This window comes from Columba livia, chromosome 2 (genome assembly GCF_036013475.1).
Source record: "Columba livia isolate bColLiv1 breed racing homer chromosome 2, bColLiv1.pat.W.v2, whole genome shotgun sequence".
Lineage (NCBI taxonomy): Eukaryota > Metazoa > Chordata > Aves > Columbiformes > Columbidae > Columba > Columba livia.
In genome coordinates this window covers 24,101,628-24,128,334 of record NC_088603.1, presented here as the reverse complement: position 1 = coordinate 24,128,334, position 26,707 = coordinate 24,101,628, and the positions used below count along the sequence as shown (strand labels likewise).

At 37.4% G+C, this 26,707-nt stretch overlaps 1 protein-coding gene across 2 annotated transcripts in view; it reads right to left on the bottom strand.

Moving 5' to 3' along the window:
- Positions 1-26,707, bottom strand: part of ZNF804B (zinc finger protein 804B) — a 237,888-nt gene that overhangs the window by 33,538 nt on the left and 177,643 nt on the right. For both annotated transcript variants that reach the window (XM_021290928.2, XM_065051003.1), the window contains exon 2: positions 1,675-1,818. In XM_021290928.2, coding sequence (XP_021146603.2) covers positions 1,675-1,818 — 144 coding nt within the window. The remainder of the gene's footprint in view (positions 1-1,674; positions 1,819-26,707) is intronic.

Sequence of the window (26,707 nt, the reverse complement as noted above, 5' to 3'; positions counted from 1 at the left end):
TTATTGCTTAAACATTCCCTTTAATAACGGAAAGCTGCCAAAACCTCCCCTGCCCAATTGTAGATGGTGTATTGTCAGGCTGTTTTGTTGCGCATAAGCTGCTCTTTGCAGGGGGAGTGTGTGAAGAGAGATGGGCACAAATGGATCCGTCTGAGTTCAGATGCATTTCTGATGAGTAAAAAAACCAGCTGAAGGGTGAAAAAAATTCATTGTGCAGCAAATAGGGATTTATAGGGATTAGAGTCACATGTTTAGGATCTGGAAAAGCATTTCTTTTGTATTCTTATAACCATTTTCATGGATTAATAAATGCAATGGTGATGTGAGGATCTTCTTTTGATTGAATACATAGATACATTAGATGAATCTAGCTCTAGTTTGGAGTGATGGGCCAAAAGAGTCCCATTAATACCCATGGATAGCTGACACCAGGCTCCTTCAATTCAGTAGGATGGTCCAGCGCGACAAGTGGGCAAGTGCTAGCAAGTTTGTTAATGCAGTGCTGTGATAGATGTATACAGAAAATTCCAAACTGATTTACATGCTCTGTAGTGTTGCAAAAGACAATAAGATTATTTGCAGTGAGAGTGAGGAGTTTTGCCTTTGGCTCTGTTTGATTTACTCAACATGTATTGTTTCTAGTGCTCTGTCAGAAATACCTGAGGCTTCTAAATGATTCATATAGTTGCAAAGTAGCTCCTGACCCCTGTGCACCCGTAAGTGTGATCACCCAGAGGGTACTAATACCCTGGCAACTTGAATACACACAATACATGAGAACTTGAATTGTATAATGCATGTAAGTGCTAGTAGAAAAACATCTATGGAATCCTGTTACTGGTTCTAACTTCTTACATATTAGATTAGCAGATATGATGTGTTACATCAGAGATTCAGAAATGCTCATCCCTGAACTTTGCGAACAATGTTATTTGAATTCTGAAGGGTTTATGTGATTTAATTGCATTTTTCCTGCATAATGCCAACTGAAATGGGGATTTTGCTAAAATCAGAGAAAAACTAAGATGCAGGAAGCAGACATAGAAGGATGAGCATGCAAGTGTAGAGTATACCTACCACATACAGATTTAATAAAGTTGAAACAAAACTAATGACAAATAATTAGCATCTATTATATTTTCCAAAAAAATTCAATATCATGTCATTCAAAAGCAGCCATTATTCTATATTACATTCTGCATGCAAGGCAAAAGGTATTCCACTCTGAGAAGTATTCTGAGACATAGATTTCAACTTCAGAAACTTCTGCTTTTTAAAAAAAAAATAAACTCTTTTTCTGCCCTTGAACAACATGGTTGTATGCCTTCCGCATCCAAAAGAGGGACTTGGATATTTGAGGAAGTGATCATCCCCCCTCTCTAGTTTGTAAGTAATTCCACATTTAAATATATCAAATGCAGAGTGATTATTGGTGTTGAGCACCTGTCTAAAACTACTGACAGTGATCTTTCAGTCAAAGGGCCTTAAAAGAAAGTGTGGTGAAGATTAAAACAATGAATATTTTTCATTTTATTTTAATGAAAAATAGCATGTTGAGGACAAAACCATCAAATGTTACATTGTCTTCTACTTGGGAAAATTTAGAAACCTCCCACAATCAAGCAGGAAGGAAGATGGACTACTGTGACATGCACAGATGTTTGTCAGGTTTACCTGCTTGTGAGCATGGTCGTAAGAATTGATGTGGTTGTCAAATTCCTGGTGTTTGTGGTACTGCTTGTCACACAGTTCACAGTAGAAGTTAGCCTTCACATCCTCCAGAGCCTTGGCTGCAGCTTTCTCCTTCTCAGCATAGTCCTGCAAAGGCAGAAGTAGAGGGAGACAATTTGCTACAGATCCTGGTGAGGTCATGCTTCAGCAGCTATGTTTGTCATCCACCTTAGAAACACTAGACTGACAAGCACTGCTAGACCACAGGGCTCCATCCCAGTATCAACGTACACGGTAAGGAGGCTTTGGTCTTAAGTCTGGTTTAATAAAACAGCTGAATAATTATTTTTACTGTTTGTTGTAGGAACTGTAGTAAGGAAAGTAGAGAGGAATGGGGTGCAGAGAAATACTGTCAAGACACTGCCTAGCTCCTGGGCAGGAGAGCTGAGCAGTGAAGAAGACGTAAGGCACAAGGTGGATGTATGCGGAGTTAATCTGTTCACTCTCACATCACTGTCCCAGGCAGCATCAACGCATGTCTGCTCTTTCAGGTACTGTTGCTCAGAAGAAAGAAAATAGTTTTGGTCTGATACTAAGGCAGATTTGTGTTCTGCTTTCTACCTTGTGAAATATTCAGCAGAGCCAGCAAGCAACAGGCTATGGCCAGCTAAGATTTCCCTGGAGGAGAGGGACCTCAGTGAGAACCTGTTCCTTGTCACCCTGTCCCTTCCCCATGGCTGGGTGAGGGGACATGCCATCTATCCCACCCAAACTGGATGTACCTGTCACCCATCCAACACAGACCACAGCCACTGACAAGAGCATGAGCTCACATCCAGGCTCAGGCAAACACAGCAGAAAACAGGAAAACACAATTAGGTCGTATAATGTGACGCACTGAGCTTCAGACAGCTCTGTGCTGTAAGTCCTTCTGCTCTGCCGTGGTCCTTACACCATCAGGTTGGTGACAGTAGGTCTCTCTCACATAGTAGTTTAGAGGCTGCCATTGCTAGTGAAATTAACTTCACCTAAACTAGACTGCCTAGAAGTTAGCTGTATGCTCTAAGGCAATATTCCAAACTTCCTCTGCAAGAAATAGAAAAATGATAGCCACTGCCAAATGGTGATTAATCCTATCTATTTCGAAAACCTATTTCAGGATGAGATGAAACTCTCCAGAGATGCCTTCTCTTTCCTTTGACCACTGCAAGATTCTAAATTACTAACTTGGCCTACATCCTTAATTCTTAGATTGCTGAACTCAGGGATAATGAATTCTATATTGTATTTCTTTATATTCGATTCTAAATCTCTCCATGAAACTTGCATGAACTGACCTGCTTGAAGACAGGAGGTCAAAGAGAAATTTTGTGCCTGGAATTTTGATTTTACATCTTACAGATGATGCCAATGACATGTCAGTCCCTCTCACAGGGCAAACATCCAAATAAATCTCTTTCCTGCATGTATATGGCTCAGATGGATTAGTGTACTGTGGTATACTCAGAGTGGTCAATTGTCAAAACAGGTAGCCTGAGCTAACATTTCTTCATTTGAGAGACTTTTCAATAACAGTTATTAATACTTGATTGTATCAGGGGAAATATTCTCACAATCAAATAATTAAATAGCTTTCATTAGTTATTTAAATCTACAAAGCCCATTAAAAAGTGCTACTTCTCAGCTTATGTTTCAGACCCATTGTTTTGCTAGCATTAATTATTCACCAGATCTTTGGTATAATTAAAGTGCATAAATTAGAATGTGGATGCAATAGCATTAATTATGCAGAGAAGTGTTCCCTGGAAGTCAAGTGTTGAGGGCAACATATTTTTATTCTAAACTGGTAAAAATATGAGTTTTGCACTCATTGGCAGCCAACCAAAGCACAGTGCGTTTTTTGGTTGGTTTTTCTTGGTTAACTTGTTTTTTCTTTCCTGGGTCTGAACTGTCAATTAAATGTCTACAGCCTCCTCCATATTTGTTTCTGCTGAAGGAGAAGCCTAATTGTTTGGAGTGAACACACCACATTACTCTCTGTGAAGCACAACTGAAACTGCTGTTCACAAGCGTTCCAAACTGCCAACTTTATCTTTCTCAGCAGAAATTAATACAGTTCCCTAGCATAAAGATGTTTTAAAATAGCAACAAGGCAGCTCCCAGGTGCATCCTAAGATAATCACAACTACCTTCATTGCCTTATTGCTTAATTATGCTTGTCTACCATGGCAAAAGATATAATTTCCTGCTTGCTTATCGATCAGATGCAGGGAAATTGAATGCTACATCACATACTTTAGAAAGGTCATGGATTTTTCTTTCTCTACAAAGGCATAAGAAGTTCTAGAACTACAGTAAATTGTGCATAGTCAAATTAATTTTCATATCCAGACTGCTAATATAATCTCCCTAGGAATATGGAGACCGGCAGTCAATTCTGGTGTATTAAATGTGATCGTGTGAAAGAAAATTTGTAGAATTACATTTGTAGGAAAGATATGTGATCATTAATGTTTCACTACATCAATACATACACAGGAAAGCAAGAAAGATGCACCAATGTATTCTGAACTGGGTACCAGCACTGGTAATGAATATGTGTGTCACAGTCTCATAAACTTCACTCTGGATCATATGCTACTCACTAATGACATGTAGTCTGGGTAAATATATATACTTGCAAGTTCTGTCTTTGAGCTATGACCAACAATAAGTGCAAGCAAGTGTCAGGGATGATGCAGTCATTGTAAGTAAGAACTCCCAGAAACCATGGGTTAACCACCTTCTATGTTGCTGGATGCAGATAAGTATACTGTAAAAGGATAAAGAAATGCAGAATACACCTGAATGCCTTTTTTTCCTACACACCTGCAAAATGGTTCCATATTATAGATTTTGATTACATTCACATCAATTTGGCCCACAGAGGCACATAACTTTAATAAATGTTTATATATTGGATTAATTTTAAAAGAATACTTCTATTGCGTGTTAGGCTGGAAGTGCTTTCACTTAGCAGCTGCTTTTGCAGTATGCTTCGTATTGTGAAAATGCAATTAATGATATCTGACATTTCATTTTCTAATATAGGGAAAATCAATGAAAAATCCCATGTAACTGAGTTTTCTAGAATGTTGCCACCGACACCTACTCAATTAGAAATCATTTATAAAATTGAGAGTCTGTAAGACATATTTAATAGACTGCATGGACATTAAAGTGTGCTGATCTAGACAAAACAATACCACATTGCCTTCCTCAGTAACTGACAGTAAATATATCTGCTATGTTCAAATGGACTAAGGTGAAAAGTAGGTCACTTGATACAGTAAAACTTTCAGAGGCTGTTTCCTATAAACCCATGTATTTCTACAAATACAGTGCAGTAAATGCATAGTGATTGTAAATAGAACATGAGAAAAATATAACATCATAACCCCACTTTTGGCCATCTATTTCTAAATTGGAATGCAAAATCAGTGACTGAACAGCTAACTCACATTAATGCAGAGCTCAGTAAGTGTCAGACTGCTTCCTCTTTTGGGACATAAGCAATCAGAGTTGTTAGAGTTTGATAACTTAAATATAATTCCGTGAACCAGATTAGATATGAGTGTAAGTATTAAATACTGATGCAACTATTGAGGTGCCTTGGGGATTTTCAGACTAGAGGTTAAAGGAGAAATAGGACAAATATAAGCACATGAATAGGCTACAGAATTATATTCTACATCTAAAAATTTTGAACATGTTTTCATTAGTGACTCAGATGACAAAGTGAACCATAATTATGTATGAAATCTATGAATAATACTAATTAACAGCACAGGGCAGACAAATGTTGTAGGGACCAGGATCAGGATTCAAACTTACTGTAAGTATCTTGAGATATTGTCTAAAATCAGCAAGATAAAATTCAATAAGATGTGTATCAAATGCTGCACTTTGGAGGGGGAAATTACATTTACCAATACTAGATTGTGAATAGCTGAGTATAACGCTAATACAAGGGAAAAGGTCCAGGAGGTTAGAGCAGAAAAGAAATTAAATGAAAGTCAAGGCAAATCACATTCTGACATGTTAATAGTAGTTTTATATGTAAGATGCTGAGGGTAATGATTCCACTTGATTCAGTATTGGTGAAATGTCAGCTGTAAAATACTATTTGGTGCATCTACACCATCAAATAACTTGGCTCCTGGAACCTGGCTCTCCATCATCCCCACTCCACGTGTAACAGTTCATTCTCAGGTTTTCATTTCAGAGTGAAGTTGCTAGTTCCCTTTGAAATAAAAATTAGTGCAGTTCTAGAATAACTTTCAGTTCAGGGATCACAATCTACAGGTAACAAGGATGAGACTTCACCAGACTTTCTATGCTCTGTATAGTTTTCCAACAACCATCAAACTGCATTCCCCCCAGCATCCCCATCTCATGGCATTCCCCGAGGCAAACAACACTTGCATGCCGTAAAAACACATGCAGCGTCAAGCCACGAAAGATCTACCCAGGCAGCCTTTTAACGTAGCTCTCAGACTTTTTCAAACAGACAGAAATAAAACTAAATACAATTATACCTAAGGGTATATATACTCTCCAGACCTGAGGAGACTTAAGACAAATATGAACATAACTTTTTTGCCCTGAGATGCAGGATGGAGTTTTTTTCTACATCACTGGTCCTGAGAGACTGGTCCTGCTTGTTGGGGCAGATCAAAGTGTAGATGTAGTCTTTGGGACAGTTTTGGTACCCACAAATTGAAAATGATATGGACATACTTGAGAGATCCTCAAGCAGGACACTAAGGATAAGAAGCTTAAGAGCAAGTTACACATGAATTAGGCAAGCTAGATTTCAACCTGTAATTCCTATTTTCATTGGATCATTCATGTGAGCACCTGTACATAACATTTTTAACGGAAATTTGTGGAACTGCTTGGGCTGGCACAGAACATCTCTGGGCGGTCAGGACCTGCACATGGATGGATAGAGACAGCAATTGTAGAACTTTCATTTTGAGTGCTCATTCACTACTTCTTCCTCATTCACCAGTTTGTGGAATAGCTGCACATAATTTTTATGCCCTCATATCTTTTCTTCTGCAGCTACAACAAAATAGATTTTTAAAGAACTCTAAAACTCTGTGGACAGGTGATAGGATGCAGGAAGCAATCAAAGTACTTGTGTGAAGTGTGAAACTTGAGAAGAACACAAGTGTCCTGAATATCAGGGTGGCTGAATTAACAAATTTTTCCTTTAATGCTGTCTTTTAAAAAATTTATTTATTTATTTATTTATTTATTTATTTATTTATTTATTTATTTTTCCCCTGGAGAAGATTCTGCTGTCTTAACTAAAAAAATTTGCTAGGGAAGTTTGGCTGCGGAGATAGAATAAGAAACAAGTAATTTTGTTCAGCTGCAATACCAGCAATATGGCACTTTTTCATTTACCTCACACATGTTCTGCCATTCTCAACCTTGAAAATGTTATGCATAGCTTGTTTCTGCAAGTGTCAGATCTACAGAGAGGAATTATAGAGTTATCTATTGCAAGGGATTTTTTTTTCTTCAAAAGCAGCAAATACTGTCATTCTCATCTGACTTAGAGAGGCCAGCTCCTAACTTCTGCAAATAAACACATCTTCATATTTTTCACACTCAGCCAATTACTGCAGCATTTTCAATTATATGCCCTTCCATTTGCTTCTAGAATGCTGAGACCTGAGAAGTGCTATGCTTTTAGCATGTCCTACCGGCCTTTCAGGGTACAAACCTGCTGGAACTAATAGGACAGACAGAGAGCTTTAAGGAGTCATAAACCTATTCCTAACTTATTTACCATCAAAATCATCAGTGCTGATTTGAATCAGCCTTATAGAGCATATGTATTCAGAGAAAGACACCAGCAGGCTTATGCAGATCTTCAGCAAATATTTCATGTTCTAAGATGCATTGCTGCTTCTGGTGACTTTATAAGGGACTTGTACTTTGAGATTTTCAAAACACTTCTTCAGCTTTATAAATGGAGCATACAACCACTAAAAACCTTGTCTGTGAATACAGAGGGCATTTTTCAATAATGTCAATGGGATTCGATATTTTTCCCCTAATTTTCAGAAATCAGTGGAATTTAAACAGCTGCATCTATTAGAATTTCTGAAAATGCAATCAAGAGTTGACCTGCAAAGGCAATTAGGTACCTAACTGAAGGTTATATACAAGTTTGTATGTGTTCAGTTTAATTTTGAAAGAAATATATAATAAAGTGAATATGAGAGTTTAGATAATTTTTCATTTCTAAGGGATATATTTAAAGAGCTTAAAGGAAGTAATTAGCAAAACGTTAACTTCTTTAGGTGAACAAAACTGCCTGAAATAACATACAGTGCAGATAACAGAATTTACATGACTGAGGGACAGGATGCCATCTGGAGGGACCTGAACAAACTTGAGAACTGGGCCCATGTGAACCTCATGAGGTTAAACAAGGCCAAGTCCAAGGTCCTGCAGCTGGGATGGGGCAGCTCCCACTTAAAAGAGAAAATGATGAAGGGCCTGCTCCCATGTATTAACCAACTAGTGTGATGCAGATGTAAAAAAAAATAAAATATTTGAATATAGCAAATTCAGAATTTCCAAAAGAGACAGGGAAATACACTCAAGTGTAAACATAAAATGGTACATAAAGCCTTCACTATATTTAGGCTGGAATCTAGAAGGTTTCTCATCATCAGCGGAACACACTTAAGGACGGACTTCACATCAAGGGTGTGATTTTAAGCTGGAGTATGATACATTTACGGAGGGGAATATATGATGTGGTTTGGTTGACTATGCTAATAGAAAACTAAATTTGTTTTGAAGATTTAGGAAAACCTGGAGTTGTACTAAATCTGCTTATCATTAATGTGATGCTGTCAGAATTTTATATTAGTGTCATGACCAGTATTTCACTTCTTATTTTGAAAGTATTTTCTAGCTAAGAAGTAATTAGATAACAATTTCCAAATACTAACTCTGCCATTAGAAATAAATAAATAAATAATTAAACAAATGGTCATCATATAACTAAAGGAACAGCCTTTAGTTATCAGATCAGATCTGTCAGAGCTGCGATATGGTTTTAGAGGCTGAAATGATTTCTGGGATAATGGTGGAAACGAAGTTTGTTTCATTACTGTTGGGGTTACATTCTAGGCATTTAAAAGCAAATTCTAAGAGACTATCAAAAGATGGAAAATAATGGAGGATCTCAGAATTTTTTGCAGCTACTCTGCAGATATCGTGACTGGTGTGACTGCAGTAAATCTAGACTGCCTACTAAGGCTTCTGTGAAATTATATATCGATAAGACTATCTTGAAATGCAGATAGAAATGTTTTTCTAAGTTGGACAGAAGAACTGCCTCTTGTTGCTCAGAAGGAAAAAAATACATCACTCACTTTTCCTTATAGTGCTGCTTCTCTGTAGAAAAGTGAGTCCTTCAGTGAATCTGATTGTGACATTATTCTCTGCCTTCCATTTAAAGTAAATTCCTTCAATTTGTTCACTATTTCATATTACTTTCTCTCTCCTTCTCTCAAGTGATCATTTCTTTTACCTCTTTTTTGATGAGTTAGGTATTATCAATTAATCTGAAGAGTTAGTCCTCCATTTATCCCTTACCATTCTTTTTCCAATTGCAGTTTTTAGAGTACAATGCATGTTCCAGCACTGCATTTAATAGGTTGTGCAATGTTGTATTTCTTTGTTTGACACTTCTTTTCAGATGAAACCTACTTGACATTATTTAAGACCTTTGTGCGTTTTGACCCAAAACCTTCTTGCACAGAACACAACAGAATTTAACTTATATACAGTGTCTTTCATATTTGAGTTAGCTAAAAGCACTTTAAAATAATGAAATTGATCATGCAGTAACTATGTAGGAAAATGCAGCATTTGTTATAAGGACAGAAATAGTTATCACACAACTAATCTATGGCTGTTAGAACATTTTTTTATTAAATGTCTTTTTTTCATAAAATACAGGCTAATCATATCAGATAGCTTTTTATTGTCTTTAATATCAATAACATTAAACATTTACATCCTCTCTCTTTTAATATTGTTTGACTCTTTCTTTTCAGATATCATAATATTAAAGCCAGTTCACGCAGACTAATTCAGTATCATAAATGATGCAATATGATGTCTAATATCAGTGGGTTTCTATTGCTCATAGTAACAGAGAATAATTTTTAACTTTATGATAAAATATTTACAAACTTTTAGTAATTCCAGATTGGTCAATTTATTTTCTTACGTGTATTGGTAATCTACTTCCGAAAAATGTAAGGGTAAGCGTTAATCATGCATTTGAATTATATCTGTACTGTCCACCTTCTCTTGAAATTTCCACATAAAATAGTGCCTCATCATTGCATTGTGTAGCAGCCGATGACATATTTTTAACTGGAAACCAAGGTACTCCCTCACATTAGCTTTTCATGCATCCCTTTTTGCATATTATTTTCAACAGAAAAGCTCTGGCTTCTCTTAGTACTTGATGTTGTCCAAGTGAAAAAGAAAGAGTTCTGAATTGCTCTATAAGGTCCAAATGGAAAAAGGAACACACAAATATATGCCTGTTCCTCTGCCCCTCCCCAAATGCATTCATACGAATGGCAAAATTCTATACATTGTTTTTTATTAACTCTGCAGTTTTATATGTGCTACAATTCCACTGATCTGAGCCAAAGCAAAAGAAAAAATCCTTTTATTCATCTACTGACTTAAAGTATAATATTTTCATTCTGATTGAAAAAAAAAAAACCAACAAAAGAATGTCAGAGGGAGAGAGGGAGGAAGAGGAGGAAGATAGGAAGGGCAGGTAAAAGGAAGGGTGGAATAAAGGGAGGGAGGGAGGACGGAAGGAAGGAAGGAAGGAAAGAAGGAAGGAAGGAAGGAAGGAAGGAAGGAAGGAAGGAAGGAAGGAAGGAAGGAGGGAATAGTTTTTCCAGCTCTTTTTTAGACAAATGCTTATGATTTGAAAATCAGCCTGGAGCACACTTGACAATTAAAAGTCATTCAGTTTCTAAATACAACTGGGCACTAAACTTACAGATTAATGGCACCGTTACAGCAATTTCTGAAGTAAAACTCCCTGTCATCCCATGCTCGAAAGCCACCATGCAGGAATAATTGCCCAGCAGTATTCCCTGCACCCAAATGGAAAAAACTACATTCCAAAATTACCTCTGTATTATGACTTAAGTATATGTCCATAAGAAAAATATATTAGCTACTGACATATCTAAAGAATTAACATGAATGCTTGTTTGTTGACTGTAGAAAACCACTATTGACCAAAGACATTAATTCAATCTCTGTCCAGCACCTCCAGACTTAAAACTGAATTAACATCAACTAATCCAAAAACTCTGAGTGATGTCTACATTCTTGCATCACATCTTCAGTTCCAATGTTCCTCTAGGACAGACTTTTCAAGAGGAAGTGCTAGTTTGTGTGTTTGTTTGTTTGTTTGTTTTTCCTAGCACAAGGAGGTCTCCTCAGCAGGGAGGAGTGAAGGCATTAGTGAAATGAGTGGAGACACACAAGAAGTGATGGCTCAGCAGCAATGCTGGGCACTGTTGTAGGTACATGTGACTCAAGTGCCAAGTGGTTTCCTTCACGGTTTCCATGCTCAGTGTACAACTCCAGGGGCATGCAGCAGAATCCTTGCAACCCGTGGTATTTCGCTTGATGTATAGCTGATCCTACACGACTTTGTGGCTTTGTTCTTTTTTTTTTTTTCAGTGCCTTCTTTCCTTCAACTTACAACCCGTGGCAGAGACAGAACCATGGTCCTACCTGCCAGTTTTTGTGTTTACCAGGCAGTATAGTCAGTAGTGTTGTATATTATCAGCTGGAAGTCTACAGTGTATTTGATTACTTGTTCATAGAAAAGAAAGATATTTTAGTCAGAATATATTATTAATGCAAACTCCTGGCCCTCATGAGATCGCGGAGAAATTCCATTGCTCATGTTCGGTTGGGACACCTTGGTGCTACTTGCCAACTCCTCTTGCTGTTCTCTCACCCTGGGTAAGGATGTATTGCAAAAGACCATAACGGGCAATCTAAAAGTGTTTGCCTAAAATGCTTCACCCAATCATCTGCAGAAACTGGATAACAAAACACCAGAGATGCAGCCACCTCCATCTTCAACTGGTCTACCACAGTCCAACACAGCTGGAGTCAACAGGAAGTTTTGCTACTGATTCTATGTCCTGGTTTTGTTAAAAACAAGTTTCTCTTTTGGTGAATTTGCCTGTCAGCTAAAGCCTTCATATTAACTGCATTTTCCTGGAGAACCAGACACATGTTTTGTAAACCTAGCAATGGAATGCAAACTTATTGATAAGCATGGATGGACATCTCGCAAGAGGGACAACGAGAAACTGGTGACCAAGAAACTGACCAACTGTGTATAACATTCCATTCGTGTGAATACTTCATATGAAAGTGGGAAATCACGAGGATCTCGTCCCTTTTTCCCTTTTCCCTTCTGCTTATGGCCGACATTAGGAGAGGACCTTGCTAGTCGTCCCTGCGAGCTGAGGCCTAGTGACAGACTGAATCCAGCTCCGGTTGGCTGCAGAGTCCAATCCAGGACTTTGTTTGCCGGCTCTGCAGTTGCTGAGACTTTCAAGATTGGTTTTGTATATTTTGTATTATTTTCTCTATTCTTATTAGTAGCCTTAGTAAAACATTGTTAATTTTTCCAACTCTCTTCTCTCTGTCCTTCTTTCCTTCCCAATCGCCTGTCCTTAGTGGGAAGGGGGGAGAGGGAGGGGCAAAGGGGGAAGTGGGGGGGAGGGGAGGTTAACAATACATCTGCCAGGGTTTTATTGTCACCCCGCAATCTAAACCCTCAACATTCTAATTGAAGCATAGGATCCATCTATAACAAGCATAATAAGCAGAAAAACAAAGTAAACAAAGAAAATAAGATTTAGATCCAGAAGGATTTCCCGAGAAATTATTAAAATTATTAAAAGTGAGAGGGAGCATATTCTTGCAGAGGCAGCTATGGAAAACAAACAAACAAAAATGAACAACAAACCAAACAAAGAAATAAAAAAACAACAACAACAACAAACCAAGGCAAAACCAAGCAAACAAAACACAATATGTGGAAAAGGAAAAGAATACCTGTTTATAATAAAATACTACATTTTTTCTGCTGTGACATTTTTGAGTAGCAAATGAATATGGTACCAAATTGATATCAATCACCTATTTTGCTCTTGAGTTCACAGTACATGATTGTTGGTATTAGGAATAGTATTGTAGAATACAACGTGCAATTTAAAATGAATACATCAGGGTCTGATGCACAAAAGATCTTAAACAGATACTTTGTTAAACAAATAAAAGATGATCCATTCTCATCTCCCCTCAAATGAACAAACTGTATAAAGTAGAGCTAATTCTGTCCCAAGTACTTCGTTGGGAATACATTAACTCAGTCTTAGCAAGCACTTGTAGTGCTGCTGCAGAGACCTGAGGCTTCCTGAGACAATAATTCAAGCAGCTGATTACAGCTTGATGCTGTTTCATGTGGCCTTCTGGGGTGTCAATTAATGCCATGAACTTCCTGAACATAGTGGAACATTGGAGGTTCTTGATTTCAGAAAAATGAGCAAGGCTACTGTCTCTCAATTTGTAAGAATATTCCCGGCTTCACCATCACCTATTATGAATACAAATGGGAAGTTCTCAATTCCGAGAGTACCATCATTAGATTGCCCGCCTTACTGTATCACATTTCTTAAGAATGAGTCTTCTTAAAAACCGACTGAATTTATATCCATTATGGGCTCTCTGGATTCTTGTTTATTTTTTAACTATGATTCTTCATTGAATTTTCAATTATTTTAATGCTACATACGTGAACACAAGTACTTTGTAACTTTGATTTTAGATAACCTGCTAACACGAATGTTATAAAATGGTGCACAATCTTATTAGATAACAGATTTGAGGGTGCATTTCCTTAATGAGTATGAATACAAGTGTGTGAGCTCTGTAACTCCTGATCTAATTAAAACAGATGACTCAAATTAATGATGAGACATTTCCTCCCAGTATTTAAAACCTACATAGGAAACTGCCTGTTCTTGAATAAAATACAACAAACAAAAGTACTGCTTATAATCTCACGGGCTTGCCACTGGATTCACTAGAATAGTGCTTGGTTATGTAAGTGTATGTATGAAAGCAGAAGCAAACCAACAGTAAATTTCCTCTGGATGATGCTCTTAGTCATATAGTTTAGTTTAAGATAGATCTTCAAGGAGCAGAGAATTGGACTCAATGACCCCTATCAGTCCCTTCCAACTTGAGATATTTTGTGATTCTATAATTCTTGAAGCAATGTAGTCCTCTAGTACAATGCAACTTCACTGAATGGTTACAGCAGGAAGAGGTCTGAGGGCCACATTATGTGTATTGTGTAACATCATTATATGCCTGTAACCAATATGAATGTAATTTCTAAACTATTGGATAACTCAGATTGAGTTTATATTTACAATATGAATGAAAAGTATGACAAAACGTTAATGTGGATGGGCAGGGGGAAAAAAAGCTTTGCATAGCTTTATATATTAATAAGTTTAGGTGAGCTATTTTATATGGTGTTCTGTTAATTACTTCCCTTCTGTACAAACTTTGCACTGTGTCACTCTCTAAACCTCATTATTTTGTATACATCTCACTGACACTTCACTGCTTACACTTTATTTTGAAGTAACTTGTTCTGGTACATTTCCATCACCAGTGATTTTGGTCTAACTTTCATCCCTGAGCAGTTTTCCATTATGCTGTCAATATACTCTCAGGAAAACCCAACAGAATATTGGCTGTTATGAGATTTGATGTGTTAATGTGAAGCTGGATTCTTCCAAGCTGGCTCACACTAATGTCAATAGCTGTCTGATGGGATGTGCACTCTTGGTAGTGCAAACATTCACAACTGCCTCCCCACACGTGTGGGTAATAACACAAGTGCACTGTAGAAATGTCCAGGAAATAATGTTTTTGCCAGGTCTCATTGCTTGTATTTAGAGATATTCTCCTCCCTTTTTAATACAAGTAGGCACTATGCTGTATTAAATTACTGAAGCAGTTCTGACTCGATTCATTGGGACTGTGATGAGACTGTTTGGGAAGCAAGTCTATAGTGATTTAAAAATAATCAGGCCTTAATCTGCATCATGACAAGAGTGAGCAGGTGAGAATCAAACTTCATACTAGCAGTTATTGCTGTCCTACAAATTTTCTTTTTCCTCATTTGAGAGGAACACAGCTCTCAAATGACTGATATTCAGCCATATGCAGTCACTTCCATATAGTAAATTCCAGTTATGAATTCAGTACAAGATATTTTTGTATATTCAAAATAACCTATTCCATTCTAGTTAGAGTAACTGTGACAAGTTTTGCCATGATTAATGTATACATTTTATGTAGGCAAATAAAAAAGCAACTACACCCATATGTGATTTATGTGGTCATCTCTGTCTTCATCTCTAAGTCTATTTGTCATATGGTTGCATAAGCTAATATTTAATATTCAAAACATCATCCTGAAGCCTGTCTGACTTCCACACTGAATAAAGTGCTAGGAATTTGGGCCCACCATACTCAGCACTGAAGCTGTATGTGCCTTACTGCATTCTGGAACCTGTAGAGCTGAATTAAGCATTATCACAGCTGCCTATTGTGAGCCCAGCATAAATCCAGCATGTTGGATGAGACATTGTTAGGAAATACCAAGGAAAAAAGTAGAGTTTTATGTGTCTTTCCTTCAGGGGTTTGGATGCCTTCCTGAAGTTAAATAGCTAAGCTATTCTTCACAAAGCTGTTGGCCTCTCATGTCTTGCCCACACAAGGTGAATTTTCTGATTGAGTTGGGAACATGGTACTGCATATATTCACGTCCCTTTTCCAGTCACTAGGACAGAGGAGCTCAGTACAATGTTATACGATTCTAACACTATGGAAAAAGGGGAAAAGTGAAAGCAAGCAGTGACATGACATGAATAAGATTTGCCTTCAGGTTTGTAGTTGTGCCAGAAATAGCACCCCATGTCCTAGCATTAACCCAACAAACTGCATCTTAATTGATAATAGTAAGGGAAGATTTTTAGAAAACATGGAAAAATATGACAACGAAGATGAAGATGGTTGGAAAATAAAGGAACAAATGACATGGCATAGAAAGGAGAAAATATAAGAGTGCAAGATGAAAAAAAGAAAATCTTCATACTAATTAGTGTATTTATATACATACTTCAAGCTTTCTGTTTGTTTATTTTATATAGTATGTATATTTATTATAGTACTTATGGTATAAATATGAAACTATACTATAGTTCCAGCTGATGTGTTATACATATTACATGCATTATATCATTATACTATTACATTATTAGCACAGTAATATAATAAAATGTTATATATAATATCAAATTAAAGCAAATATTAATGTAATATAATAACAATAAATATAATATTACCAGTATTAGCTTTACTATATTGTTAATATTTTGAATAATATATTATATTATGATATTTAATATTACTGTAATATAGTATAGAAATATATTGTGTGAAATGTTTACCGATATTTCAAGTGACAATATTCCCAGTTTCTGTATTAGAACTTTTATGATTACTTTCTACATTAATATCCTTCATATAGCATTGTGCCACTTAGGATAGGCCACCTGCATTATGAAATAAAATCAAAGCTCAGATACATACGTATGACTTTATGAGAAACAGAAGCTGGCATCACTAAATCTAAATAATGTTGCAACATTATACTATGCCACAAGGAGAAATAGTGTTATTACTATGTCTGCTACCAACTTGTTTCTGCTAATGAGCTGCATTTTCACAAATCACTTCAAGTAAACCTACAGTTCCATAAGCTCATGCATGGTATTAATATTTTGGAATTTACAGCAAAGTGCAGATTTTACAGGAACGAGTATTTTAGATTAATTTGAATGTACACATTTCTTGCTCTCAAGATTTTTGCTTTTATGGCTAGTGCTGAAAAACATCTTCTTGCAGTTATCTTCATTTTTATTTAAGATGTCATAAAAGAGGAGGCTGCTTACAATAATAAGAGTTTATGACAGCTTACATATTTTAATAATGCCCACATTGGTCCGTTGTTTCTCTAGTTCAGATTTTAACTCAGTCTAATAATGGATGTCACAATTTGTGGTGCTACTCAAGATAAAACACGCAAAGGTCAATTAACCAAAGTAATTTCTATAGTAGTTACTTTAAAAAAAATTCTGTTCATACAACTTATACTTAAATCCTGGAAATCCTTATCACAATTGTTCAAGATATACTGTTCTAAAACAAGCACTTGCTTGGTTTTACATGCATAATAAAGCTCTTACTGAATTTGCTTCTCCTTACAACTTCTTCATTTGCAAATGTAATACACACTTGCATGCAGAATCGGATAATGAAATTAATGTCATGCTTATATTTCCCATAAAGAAAAAAGGAATCAAGATACAATAAAATAATGGAAAACTAATATGACAACTCAAACAAGATATTTACACAACAGGCACAAACCCAGCTCATTTAATATATTATTTTAGTCAGAAATTATCCTACTGCCCACAGATTTATCATATATCAAACCAAAATTATTTTTTTTACACTAATTGCTCACCAAGACATTTTCTGAAGTGACCTCATTTCTCTTCAGATCCTGCATTTGATATTAGTTGTATCGCCCTGAAATATAGTGATGTGACACTGGCATCTAATTTTGGATTAAATTAAACCCTGCATAGAAAACCTGCTTATGATTCTCTGTACTCCCTTGAGCAAAAATTAGTAGGTTGACTAGTGCTCTGCACTGGGATGAATTCCATTTGCAATGAGTGTCAGTGTGCAGATTATGAAGAAGGTTTTCAGTGTTACCAGAGGAAGGACAAGGGCTCCAAATTGTCAGGCGGTGCCACAATCTTAAGTGGAATTTAAGTTTATTTTTTCCTCTATTTGCAAGCTCTAGCGAGACAGGCAGATAGGAATTCTGAGATAGTATTCTCATGCACAACAGTGGACATCCATTTTTCTGTTCATCTTGCTTTCATTGAAATCTGACTTGTGTCTTCTGTTCCCTTGAGTTGTCAAGAGCTCTTGCGTTCTGTTAGACTCTAAGACCCCAAAAGGTGCTGACATGCTCTTATCAGATTCTGGAAAATTGTGTTTAAGTGCACTGCAACTGTTGCTCTGCTATAACAACTTCTCTAGTCAAATCATTTCAGCCAGGGTACCTCATACAAGGGACTCAAGAATCTTATTACAAAAAGTAATTAATTGTATAGCAGAGATGAGAAACTTTACATAACTAAGTTTGAGGGGATATATTTTATTTAATTTTTCTTTCTTTACACTAGAAATAAAAGTCTGCCTCAAATGGGGGTTCTTCAGAAAGAGTGGCAGTCTCTGCATTGGTATATTGGATCGAAGCTTTTGAAGCAAACCTAAAAGCCTTCTCCACTTCTTCCATGTTGACTTGGTGCATGGTGCAGCTTCGGTGCATAGAATCATGGAACCATTTAGGTTGGAAAAGACACCCAAGTTCATTAAGTCCATTCATTAACCTAACACTACCAAGTCGATCAGTAAACTACATCCCTAAGAACCACATCTACACATCTTTTAAATACTTCCAGGACCGGTGACTCAACCACTTCCCTGGGCAGCCTGTTCCAAAGCTTGATCACCCTCTTGGTGAAGAAATTTTTCCTGGTGCAAACTGAGGCCATTTCCTTGTCTTATCACTTGTTACCTGGGAGGAGAGACTCACATCCACCTCACTACAACCTCCTTTCAGATAGTTGTAGAGAGTGATAAGGTCTCCTCTGAGCCTTGTTTTCTCCAGGCTGAACAGCCCTCGTTCCCTATGCAGCTTGTGACCCTTCACCAGCTTTGTTGCTCTGTTTTGGACATGCTTTAGCATATCAATAGGCTCAAAACTGAACACAGGATTTGAGGTGGGACCTCACCAGTGCTGAGTACAGGGGTCAATCACTTACCTAGTCCTGCTTTCTTTCAGGCGAAACTACAGGAGAAAACCTGCCCTGGGTGCATGTCAAGTGTTTCCAACCAGTAATGGAAACATAAAGATCTAATGACTTATCCTGCAGACAACTTTTAGCTACATGTGTGGTGGGGACAAGTGCTCCAAGTGAGCAGCCTAGATCTTGTCCAAACTGAAATCTCTGAATAACAAGCTTGATGTAGGTGTCTCAAAACCAACTGTTTCAATTCACATATCCACTCCTACTATACTGAATTATTCATTAATGTAGACAAGGTCTGGTTACATACTAGTGAGAGCAGACTAGGATCCCCTTCTTACAACTTCCCCTATGGGGTGCTCTGTCAAATTTGCCCCTGATTCACCTGAACTCAGTAAAGCACAAAGGTTTTGCTACACATCAGTAGGCCACTTGTCAGCATACTGTATTATACAGAGATTTGTTGGTCAACAGCTGGGTTGTTAGGCTTCTCTATGTCTTCCTAGGTTTGAGGGTTTTATATTAAAAATGGGAACGGTAATTCTCTGAATTGTGTTAATAAAACATCACTCCATAGCCCACCCATAAGCGCCTGCATCCAGCCTGTCACTAAGTAGATGGGGTCAAATAAGAGGGTTGCTCTATTCAAAAGTGAAGGACAGTTCATTAGTAACCTGTAGCTTTAAAATAGCAGTGAAAAGAAAGTGAGGCACTGAGGTGAAAATACTCCCTATTGCAACATAGAAGTGTCATCTATAACTTATCTATTAAGGTGACTACGTTAGGGGACCGATTTTTCTTTTCCATCAAGGAGACACCAAATATAGCTTAGGTTTTATAAACTGAACATTTTGATAACACTGCAGTCAGGTCAATTGAAGCAGAACTGGTACAGAAACATTATCAAGCAGCATTTCAATAGTATGTGGCTGTCTTCCAGGGGTGCAAATATCATTACAATATAGCAAAGCAGCCTATAGACTGCATTAGCAGAACAGCCGTTATCAGCACTCAGGAAAATAGTATCAGTGACAGTGACTTCACCTGCCTGAGTGGTTTAAATGTCCTCTCTTGCCATAATGATAACAATTGGTACCACTTGCAGGCTGAAGAAAGTATGACTTTGATCTAATTATAGAACCGTAACAATTTTTGATAGAGAAAAGACATGTAGTCGAGGTCATCTTGTCCATCTCCCTGTAACTGCATGATAGTTGCATGCTCATGTGCCTGAAGTGCACTAGAATAATACCCTCTTTTTGGCTCCTCTATGCTTTTTTATCAGATTTATTGGGTGGATTTTCAGTCTTAGAGCAGCTGAGTTACCAAAAGGAATGCTATTGGAGTATTTACATAGGGCAAATATTAGTAATTTGTTTTGGCAGAGAAGAATAAGAAGAGAAATGGTATTTTTAAAGCTGTTAGAAAGATTTTCCTCTGGGATTTAATCACCCGAGCACAGGATCTCTGTATGGAGGAGAACACTTTGGCTTGGTATGGGCAGGCGATTGCCTGCAGTCTAAAAATGGCAATATGGCTTCGAGTCAGTCAGGTGGATTTTTAAGTGATTCAAGATAAAGAATGGTTTAGAAACAGAATCCTCATTAACCAAACTATGCTTTCTGTCCTCTTAGTTTGCTTTACAGTATACACAGTATACATTAAATATGTTATATACTCTATAGACAACACTAACATATAGTAAAAGATAATTTGTTGGATTTCTTTAAGTTTCCTATCCATCCCTGCAATGCTTTCTTACTTGAGGCAGTGCTGTAGTAGTCATTCGATTTGCAGTATAGCATTAATTTTACTCTAATTATAGGAATGGACTTTCACTAGTCACAGTTTGAAAAGCGTGAGTTCTGATGTAAATAATGATGTACCATACACACCATGGGAAGGTGATATGACATAGAATTGATACAGCTATAACAACATCTATATATTTATTTAAAAAATAAAACCTAAACAATAAAATATCATCATCAGCTTTGAATTGTATCCTCAGATTTATCTAAGGCCTACTACAGCATATTATTAGGCTGTAGAGTCACCTGCTATGTGTGCACAGTAGTAAGCTTGCACAGTTCCATTAGCTTGCTCAGTTTAGGCACAAAAAGATCCAACTACAGATTCAATATCAGGGCAAGTAAAGCTAGAAAACAGATGCTGACCTTCGGCACCCACAGAGCATTTCCTCACTCTGCTTTCCATTATCCTGGAGGGCGTTCTCATTATCAGCTCCAAGAAAAGTTTTCCTAAGAGCAGTGAGGCGGAAGGCACTATAAGGATGCTCACTCCCATGGACTGCCAAAGCATTACACACAGCTGAGTAACAGAAGATTACTTTAACAAGATAGTCATGCTGAGCACAAACCTATGTAGTCATTAGTGCCAGCATTAGAAAGGTATTCATTTCATGACAAACACTAAAGATGGGTGTCCAAATATGCACTCTGCAGGCTCTCCTACTACAGTCGGTTGAGTGCTGGGGTTTGGTTCTGTAGCCCACGCATATCTAGTGCTACCTGATATGTCCTTAATGATACAGGGAATTGACAATTAACTAATTAACAATTAAAGAACTAACAACTAACACTTACATCTAAAGAACTAACCCTACCCCACATCACTAAAGCTAACCCTTTAACTCACATCACTATTGCCTAACCTTGTTTAACTCTGTGTAACTTATTGTACGAGAAACAGGACTTCACTGACACCTTGCAAAGATAATAACTCTTGGGTGCATCCTTGGGTGCATCCTTGGGTGAACCAGATAACAGAAACCTGGGCACAGGACAGGAGATATGCCAGTTTTAACCAACTCAGCAGTCTGAGACCTAACCAACTCATCACACTGGACCAAAAGGTGACCGTGTACAGAGAAAGAGGATGGGGGTTCACGATCACTGCGCAGCTGCAACCAGGAGGAGCCGGAGGTGGAGACTATGGAAATGGTCTCTCAGAACTCATTGTAATAAGAACCACCTTCTCGGGGACAGGTTATGAATATGCATAGGCATTCCCAAAACTTTCATGAATATGTAACACTTCACTGCATTTAACCAAGCTCACAGCTACTGTAGTTTTACACATGTATTAGGTGAAATGATTCCCTGTGTGTCCGGCACCGTAAATAAATACATACCTTCCTTATAACCTCAAGGGTTGTAAGGTCATTCCACATCTCATTAGTATTGCTCTGTAAGAGCATCAAGCTGCTTTAGATCCTATCTCTAACCCATTTGGCAACTTTTGCAGTAGATGCTGACGAGAGCAACTGCATCTGATGCCTTGTCAGTTGACCAAGTGAGCTGGGAGAAGAAGGTTCGGTGAGACCTGTGCTCAGGGTCTACTTCAGAGCATGAGCAGTTCTCTAGAGTAAATGTTCTGTACCGGTTAGAGGCTCAGTGCAGGATTTTGAGTGCCTTTTGAGGTGCTTGAGGTTATCAAGACATACAGGGCTGCCCATTGCACTGGACCCCACCTGAGATTCACATATTTCCAGAAGAGGCACCTGAGGAGCAGGTAGCATGAATGTCCTGGGACACTGGAAATCTCAACTAGAAGAGGAAGCTCAGGCAATTGAATCCTGTCAGTAGCCCATGTTTAGACACCAAAACTTAGGTATTTCAGTCTGGAGATGAGCATCACCTTGGAATGATGATTGAGTGCTTACAGATAAAGGAAAAAGTGAAACCTTTCCAAATCTTTTCTGCTGACACCTACAGCTGACAAGGGAAAGAGGTCAGCCTTGTAGGAATAAGAAATTAATTAGGAGACATTTACTTTTTTGACTTCAAAACTTGTTTTGGATTAGGTTGAGGGAGCCTATATCCCTAATAAAGCATGTTAGTAAAAACTTGTTCTAGTACTGTCCCATTAACTTCACTGATTATCCACTGACAAGAGAAGAAAAAAAACCCGCAATTTTTATTTTTTTTTTCAATCCTAATTTTCAGATCCTTTATTCCTTTGAATCTTCCAGCATCAGTAGAGACCAAGCATCTATTCACAGGGGGGATGTCCTTTGACAGCCCAGGATGGTAGAACTGTCAATGAACTGAACAATGAGTGAGTGATGACACTGATTCTGCAGCTGGCCCACCACATGTGATTCTCCTCTTTTGTCTTAGATTAAAAGGAGAGTGACTGATGTGGCCCCTACCATTGTTCAAATAATGTGAAAACCTGCTTCTGCAAGTTATATTTTACCATAAAGTAAAAAACAAACAAACAAAGAAAAAACCCCAAACCCAGAACTCCTCCTATTAATATGGGGGAGTAGGGGTTTGTAATGTGCTCTCATAGTAAAGTAAATAGTATTAGAAAGAGACTCTTCAGAATTTTTTGTCAATAGGTATACATTTGTTTATGTAACTACCCTCTAGCCACAGGGTGTTTTGGTTAAAAGAAGAGAATGGACTTTTAACAAATTATAGTTTTTCCTGATATTTCATAAAGGTCTGTTGGACTGTTTGGGGGAGTCTAGAGTTCAATGTGTGTTAAATAATCATGCAGCATAACTGCAATTTTTCCCTACAAATACTTGCAGACATTGCAGAAATGAAAAAGTGATTGCACATTACATAGGCAATTTTCAGTTACTGTGTACAATAGCCTAGATAAAATCAATTTCGTATGTATTACCCCTTAAGATACCTACACAGACCACTAATACTCTAAGCCACCTTGACTGTGAGGCTGCTCAAAAAGAAGTTATAAAATTTTGTTTTACAATAAGAAAAAAAGCTTTTTTAAAAAAATTCTTTTCTCAGATAGTGTTAAATATTTTGTTCAAATGAATTCCAAAAGGGATTTTCTTTTCTCATACAGACTGATGAACACCACAAAAAAAAAGGAGTCTGCTTTTGAAAATGCAAAAAGTTAAGAAAATAGAATTCCCTTCAATACTGTGGAGATCAATACTAGACATGCTATTTCTAGTGCTCTCTAACTTTATATGGTTGTGATCTGAATAAAAGATCTCCTTCCTCAAATCTCTGACCAAAAGCAAGCATTCTGTTCCATGGAGTCAAAAACAGTCAGAGAAGCTGATGTTTTCATCCTGTGGCTTCAACAGGGACACACATTAAGGATTCAGGCTTGCAACCTGGGAGGTAACACTCACTTCAGTGTCTGCAAAATTGCTTCCCCAAAAGGCATTAAACACTGGCAAGCCTTTTGTCTGAGCATTTCTATGGTCTATGGCAAAACAGTTCTAGCTAACTTCTACAATTATTCATTAGCTTGCTAATTCGCTGGACCTCAGACTCATTTTTAGTAGCTATAGAAAATCTACATACATGCACTCATAGAACATTAGAAAGATTATGTAAACCACCACAAATTAATACCAAGGAACAAGAACAAAACTTCAATGTAAAAGGCTCTATTTGGGACAAAAAAGGGTAAATGTCACATCCTGGGGAAAAAAATGTACAGTTAGGAAATGTAACGTAATTCAGTGATAAAATAGCTAGAGAACTACTGAATCTAGAAAGAATACAAATAATCTAATTTTAAAAAGGGAGTGAATGAAATGTGCTGGAAGGACCAAAGAAATGAACTGTTACTGACTCAGTAATTTCATTAAACTTCTGAATGTTTTTATGCTTTTTAATTTAATCCATTGTGATCCTGGCACTTTCAAGAAGGAATTTCTCTACCTTTCTCATGAGGTTTCATTTTTTTCTTAAGGATGATGCCAAGATAGGAATATTATACCAGTACATTGTGACTGAAGCAGTTCTTCTTCTGAGGCTTCTCCAGGTCACTTGCTTGCTGTTATGCCCTAATTGTTACACTTTCTTAGTATTTCACAGCTCTCTTTAATCAAACTGGGCTAGCTTTGTGTACAGGCAAGCAGATTTTCAACAGCAGTCTGCAAAACTGGCATGCAGCCTGGGAGAGCACTGTGAAGAACCTGTACCACGTTTTGGTTCACAAATCCAGTCATCTAGACAAACTTGTGAAAACACATGAAAGACAAAAGGAGAATTCATCCAGGCTGCTGACAGTGTGTTCCCTGTCTCACCTACATCACTGGATTGAGCATTACACTGACAGGAGGTTAGAAGGAGGAAAAGACTCATTGGTCTTGCTGGTAAAAGACTCTTGTATTTGTAGGACTGTATTTGCTTTTGCGTAATTACAGGAAGATCAACATAATCCAAAGATTGTGGTTAAAAATGTTCTTATTTAAGAAAAGCTCTTCTGTTGTGTGGGAATTGGTCTCAGAATTACTCTGAATGTTTCCGGCACTGTCTTTATCTGTATCACCACTTTTGATGTTGAGAAAGAAGACAGATGAGATAGAAGCTAATGAAAAGACAGGATCAAAAAACTGAATGCTTCTGTGTTGTTACATTTTTCAAAATAGGAGTGCCCGTGCTGTATGTCAGACCTTCTCTGTTGGTTTTAGCATAAAATACATGATAAAATGTAATGATTGATATTTTTTGTTCCCCTGCAGCCTTATAAAATACTGAAAATGCTTGAATCAGAGCACATACAGAGGCACTGAAGTATGTGTCTACTAACATGTAGATTAGATTGTTTGATTTTTGAGCCAATAAAGTTACTGTATCTCTTTTTTTTTTTTTTTTGAGCCACAATATTTGCCTTCAACAAATACAACGCCAATTTGTAATTTATTCTGTCTGTTCCACAATGCTCACCAAACTCACAAGGCATGTGTTTGAACCTAGATGAATGACCAAGCATGAGAACAGTAAGAAGAAGAAAGTTATTTCTGAACCCAAAATGTGAACTAAACAGCAGTGTTCCATGCAGCTGTTGCTGGTGTACCAGAGGAACCAGCTCTGAATATGTCCTTGAGAAAAATTAAGGGTGGGCACACACACTCAGAGTGCTCCTATTGTGCTTCTAACACAACTGTGTCCCCTACATTTTGTGGGCTGCAGAAAGTGAGCCCCATTTTAGTATTCTACTCCGGCATATAAGAAAATCTCAAGCCTTACTGTAATTCCCCACTGTTATTATACACATATGCCATACAATCATAGTTTGTCAGAAATTTTCGGAGATTTAGGGAACATCAGGTCTGAGGCAATACTATGGAAAAATGCTCATTGATAAACATCACTTCACAGTCTGCTTCAGAGGCACTCCTAGTCTGCTTCTAGGTGCACCTTGAACACATCAGTACAATCAAAATGGCAAAGTGGAAGTTCCTACATGCTAAAACACTGTGACGTTACTGCTGTGTAAGAACAAAGTGAAAGCAGCAGAAGTTAAAAGCCTACTTTCCAGTAAAAGATATAAGACACATACTGTGGTCTGAAATGGCTTGAGGATGCAGTCCTAGTCATAATGTGACCACACTGGCTCTTTGAATCTTTTCTTTTTCACCAGTTAAATACCTACCCATTGAGGTGCCTCTGCATCTCATTTTCCAATATGGAAAATAAAATAGGTCTAGTAAGTCTTATACCTGCGACTACTTCAAAGCCAAACCTTGTCCTAGTATCTACCAGCAGGGAAAAAATGCTGCCATAGAAACCGTGTTTTTGTGCTGCCCTAGCAATCCCTCACCCAGCAATTTTCTGTAACACGTATTACAAAGAATATGCAGAAGTATACAGTTTTGCCACAGTGTGTGTTTACTCATCACTAGATGAATGTTAAGAACTGCCTGTGAAGACAATGGTGTCAAATCAATAAGTGATACTAAATGGCAAGTGAAGACATTGATCTATATGACTCTATCATCAAATTGATTGTGCCAGCATTTGTTGTTTGTGTAGTTCAATAATTTTACTGAAGTAAAATGTAAGATTTTAGTCTGGTGTATTCTTCTGTTATGTAGCCTTTGTTTTATAACTTCCTTTTATTTCTGGAGATTTGATATCAAACCTATAAATACAAGGCAAAAGAAAAAGTACATTTTG